The 5000-nt window shown below is 45.6% G+C and overlaps 1 protein-coding gene across 9 annotated transcripts in view; it reads left to right on the forward strand.

Annotated features, from left to right (window-relative positions):
• Nucleotides 1–5000, forward strand: part of htr4 (5-hydroxytryptamine receptor 4) — a 93006-nt gene that overhangs the window by 55360 nt on the left and 32646 nt on the right. For all 9 annotated transcript variants that reach the window (XM_035649722.2, XM_035649715.2, XM_035649717.2 and 6 more), the window contains one exon: nt 2760–2960. In XM_035649722.2, coding sequence (XP_035505615.2) covers nt 2760–2960 — 201 coding nt within the window. The remainder of the gene's footprint in view (nt 1–2759; nt 2961–5000) is intronic.

Below are 5000 nucleotides of genomic sequence, written 5' to 3' on the forward strand. Positions count from 1 at the left end.
AGTAAATCCTCTCCTCTCTCCTCCACGTTAATAAACCTATTCATTCTATTCAAACTCAACACGACGCCTGGGCCCAGCGCACGTGTGTGTGTGTGTGTGTGTGTGTGTGTGTGTGTGTGTGTGTGTGTGTGTGTGTGTGTGTGTGTGTGTGTGTGTGTGTGTGTGTGTGTGTGTGTGTGTGTGTGTGTGTTAACATACCTGTGTGATTTCCACCTCTCGCCCGTCTTAAGGGGCTGTTTGTGTCGGTGACAGGCAGATGGAAAATGCTCAGCGCCGTCCTCTCGTAACTTAGGCTATTTATAGAAGAGAGCGAGGAGAGCGAGGAGAGCGAGGAGAGCGGGGAGAGCGAGGAGAGTGAGGAGAGCGAGGAGAGTGGGGAGAGTGAGGAGAGTGAGGAGAGCGAGGAGAGTGAGGAGAGCGAGGAGAGCGAGGAGAGCGAGGAGAGCGAGGAGAGCGAGGAGAGCGGGGAGAGCGAGGAGAGCGAGGAGAGCAGGGCCGGTTCCCTGGTGTCGATGCAAATAAGTGCTGGTGGAACCACATCGCTCCCTCACGCGGAGCCGACCTGTCAGGACTTCTCCCTAATTGGACGTCTGTTGACTGGCTGATGGCTCCACTGGTCAGCCGACTCACTTCGGACTGAGAAACACGCCGGAGTCACAGACTCGGTGTCTCAGTTCGCTCTCACTGTCGCCCCCCGGCTCCAACACCTGCATTTATATTCAACTATTTTACAACAACAGGGACGAAGATATGACGATGGGATGAGATGAGAGGAGATAAGTTGAGATAAGATGAAATATGAGAAAATAATATAAGATACGTTCCCATGAAACTCAAATCATGACAGATACTATTCACAATAAAGACAACAGTTCACTTTCACTTGTTGTTCAGTTTAAAGATGAAAAATTCAACTATTGCATTAATGCAAATACATTTTGTTGGTGACCTTTCCCATCATCTCAAGGAGGAAATGTTTTTAATTTCATATTTGGCAGGATGCAATTATGTTGTCAGTGAACATGTCGGTAAAATGTTCACAGCTAGAATATATTTGTTTTCCTCTAAAACCTGAAATCTCTCTCTTCTCTCTCTTCTCTCTCTTCTCTGTCTTCTCTCTCTCTTCTCTCTCTTCGTCTCTCTTCTCTCTCTTCTCTCTCTCTTCTCTCTCTTCTCTCTCTTCTCTCTCTCTTCTCTCTCTTCGTCTCTCTTCTCAGTCTTCATCGTCTTCTCTCTCTTCTCTGTCTTCTCTCTCTCTTCTCTCTCTTCTCTGTCTTCTTTGTCTTCATCGTCTTCTCTCTCTTCTCTGTCTTCTCTCTCTCTTCTCTGTCACCTCTCTCTTCTCTCTCTTCTCTGTCTTCTTTGTCTTCATCATCTTCTCTCTCTTCTCTGTCTTCTCTCTCTCTTCTCTCTCTTCGTCTCTCTTCTCAGTCTTCATCGTCTTCTCTCTCTTCTCTCTCTTCTCTCCCTTGTCTGTCTTCTCTGTCTTCGTCGGTCTTCTCAAAAACTATTCAGGAGATGAGAGAACAACGTGACCTGGCGTCCATTTTATTTTAAATCGTGTCTGCGACGCTGTCCTCTTCAGATGAAGACCGTCCTCAAGTCTCTTTGACATCCGATGTCGTCGCCTCGCGCTGCAGCGACAGGGCAGATGGATGTTCACCTCCCTCCATCCCGTCGCCGCCGTCGTCCTCCTCGCCTTGCGTCTGTTTGTATCTGGATCTTCTTTCTTCCCTCAAGACTTTCCCCTCGAGGAGCTTAAAAGTTTCAACCAGTACGAACACGGGACGCTTCCAAAAACTGTCGACATTAATATGCAACGGCAGGAAGCTGGCGAGGCTTCGCACGAGCTTCATCCAGGATTGAGTCTCACGCAGCCAGAGGAGGGTGTGCGAGGTACCACACTGATGTCGGGTGATTGATGCTCTGACGCGGCGTCAGCGCGGCGTTGTTAATCCCACAGGCGTCGCATGAGGTCGACGTCGGGATCCGTGAAGGCCACTCGAGTTCCTCCTCACCGAACATGGGAAAACCATCTGATTTCATTGGAACTCCATCCACAAATAAAAAAACATTTAAAAATAAAATGTAAAAGTTGCCAGGAGCAGAAAGTTTCAGCCGGTTTGAGCTCATTTTTCCCTTTTTCATCATGAAAAACATTATTTTTAATAATATGTGATGCGTTTGCCAATGTAGTTATGTTCTTTTTTTCCTTCAGGAAATATGATTAAATCAGCTTTTCATTCATACTTTTTCCTAAATGGCAATTGTTTGCATGATTGCAATGACCAAATGATGATATATCATATCAACAGCAATAGAATTAATAAAATAAATATGAATTAACTAAAAATAATAACAATATCGATATAAAATAGAAATTAAACTCACAAATTTTTATTTGTCTTCACAAAAACATTGCTGTTGCTCGGCAACATAATTTATGTTTTGGATCTTGAGCTTGTTCTCTCAGTACTAAAGTTCCATACGTTTGTATGTAAATCTGTCCATTATAATATACATCATAGGGAAATAAAGTAAAAAAAAAAAAAAGGTGACACTAAACCTTTTATATCTTAAAATCTGAATTTATAGAATTAAGTGTTGATTAATAACAACTATCACAGAGACACTTTTGTTTAATAATGATTTTAGTATGCGTCTTGTGTAACGTTTTTCAGGATCCACTGATCAGAAGATCTTTATCTCTGTCCCCCCCCCCCCCCCCCCCCCCCCCCCCCCCTTCTCGGCCTCACCAGGAAAATCAAGACCAACTACTTCATCGTGTCGCTGGCGTTCGCCGACCTGCTGGTGTCGGTGCTGGTGATGCCGTTCGGCGCCATCGAGCTGGTCCACCAGCACTGGATCTACGGCGAGACCTTCTGCCTGGTGCGGACGTCGCTGGACGTCCTGCTCACCACGGCGTCCATCCTGCACCTGTGCTGCATCGCCCTGGACAGGTCAGCCTCTTCATCCGCCTCGTGATGAGTCGCTCTCTTTGTGGTCTGTCAGGTTCTTTACGCTCGGGTTCGTGTGACTGTGAAGTTTCACGTGAAGGTTTCTCTCTGAGCTACGTGACTAAACATGGTCAAGTGGCTGACATCACCTCTTTGGGGTGATGAACTGTTGCAGCTCTAGTTTTCTCATAGACTTCTATAGAAACAACCGGTGGACTCGCCCCCTGCTGGTCAGTACAGAGAATACAGACTTGAGACAGACCCGGTGACTACGTCCATTGTTTATGTATAGGCCATGTTAAGTGTATTTCACTCATGGATCATTTATTTATGTGTTTATTTTTTCCCGAATGAGAGAACCCAAAGATGCAACGTTCAGCAACAGAGGAGCAGGAAATGGCCTCTTCATTCAATTACCTTCATCTTCTATACGTCCAGCTGCAACAACACGACTTCCATTACCAATTCATGGTCGGGCAATCAGCCCTTCATTACCCACAATCCCCCACCACCACCGCCGCCCCCGTCCCCAGTGAATCCCTCCACCCCCCCGTGTCCTCCACCCCCCATGTCCTCCACCCCCCCGTGTCCTCCATCCCCCCGTGTCCTCCACCCTCCATCTCCTCCACCCCCCCGTGTCCTCCACCCCCCGTCTCCTCCACCCCCCCGTGTCCTCCACCCCCCCGTCTCCTCCACCCCCCCGTGTCCTCCACCCCCCCGTGTCCTCCACCCCTCCGTCGCCTCCATCCTCCTCCGTCGCCTCCTTTAATTGCCTGTTTTCTTCTCAGTAGCTGATGTCGGCGTCTTTTTCTCTTCCAACTGATGCTGGCTCATAATTATACTGATGGGAATATGAAATAAACTCGAGCTTTGCGCTCTTGTGTCTGTAAAAAAAATCTCCAGTTATAATATCCAATGTATCTTAACCGTCATCAATCACGGTATCATACAGTGGATCTGTCTCGCGTTGTTCAAGGTACATTCAGTTGTACAGTAGCTCGCCGCCGCCAACTGATGTTACTTTTATTGATTTGTCTATTTCTAGTAGCTATATATATATACAAATGATATTTAAAAAAAAAGAAAAGAAAGAACTTTAAACCAACTAATTTATTCATTCATGTGCTACTGTGCTTTGTTGGTATTATGTTAAATTAAAAAATACAAAAATATTTATATCTTGGTAGTAGTTAGTTTTGTAATTGATTTTGAATATTTAAAGACATTTAGGCTTTTTGATTTATGCAATGGGGAAAAATGTGGTGAAATAAATGTAAATAAAATGGTGAATAAAGAGTTTACGTCCTGTAAGGTGCAAATAACGTTTAGTGCCAGAAGCCTTTAAACGATCCTGGAGAGGGAGCAGGTCGTAATAGTGCTGGGGTTTATTTTGATGGAGAGGAAGTTCTTCCACAGCGGCGGTGCGTGTCGTAAACACACTCGTGGGAGAGAACAGCAAACAGACGCGTCGCGAGGAACGAAACCCAACAGTAGCTGCGAAGAGCGGAACTCTGAGGGAACGACGGGGAAGAAACTAGTATCGTCTTCATCGACCTTCAAGATGCATTTCTTTTTTTTTTCATCATGTTTTGTAAAGGCCGGACGTAGATATTGAACAAATAGATAAACACACTCCTCACTGCGAGTCTCGTCTGCGAGTCTCGTCTGCGAGTCACAAAAATAGGAAAAAACCTTTTCTCAATCTTTAAAATGCACCGTGTGTGTGTGTGTGTGTGTGTGTGTGTGTGTGTGTGTGTGTGTGTTTCCATCTCACCTTACCGTGGTCGTAGAGTCAGTCCTCATCATCCCGCTTCATGAATGAGGAGTCGGTGTGACGGAGTGTGAGTGTCGTCGTTTACTCCGGCGAATCAATCTCTTCTTCACTTTGAGATATTATGTTGATAGTATGTTATGTATTATATTATGTATTTGACACTGACAATCGAAACCCGCACCAAGAGGCTCATCGGATGGTTTTAATGCACAAAACGGAGCGAAGATACTGATTTCATTGCGAGGCCAAATTGTTATGGGATACATGAA

The sequence above is a fragment of the Scophthalmus maximus genome, chromosome 9, assembly GCF_022379125.1.
Source record: "Scophthalmus maximus strain ysfricsl-2021 chromosome 9, ASM2237912v1, whole genome shotgun sequence".
NCBI classification, from domain to species: domain Eukaryota; kingdom Metazoa; phylum Chordata; class Actinopteri; order Pleuronectiformes; family Scophthalmidae; genus Scophthalmus; species Scophthalmus maximus.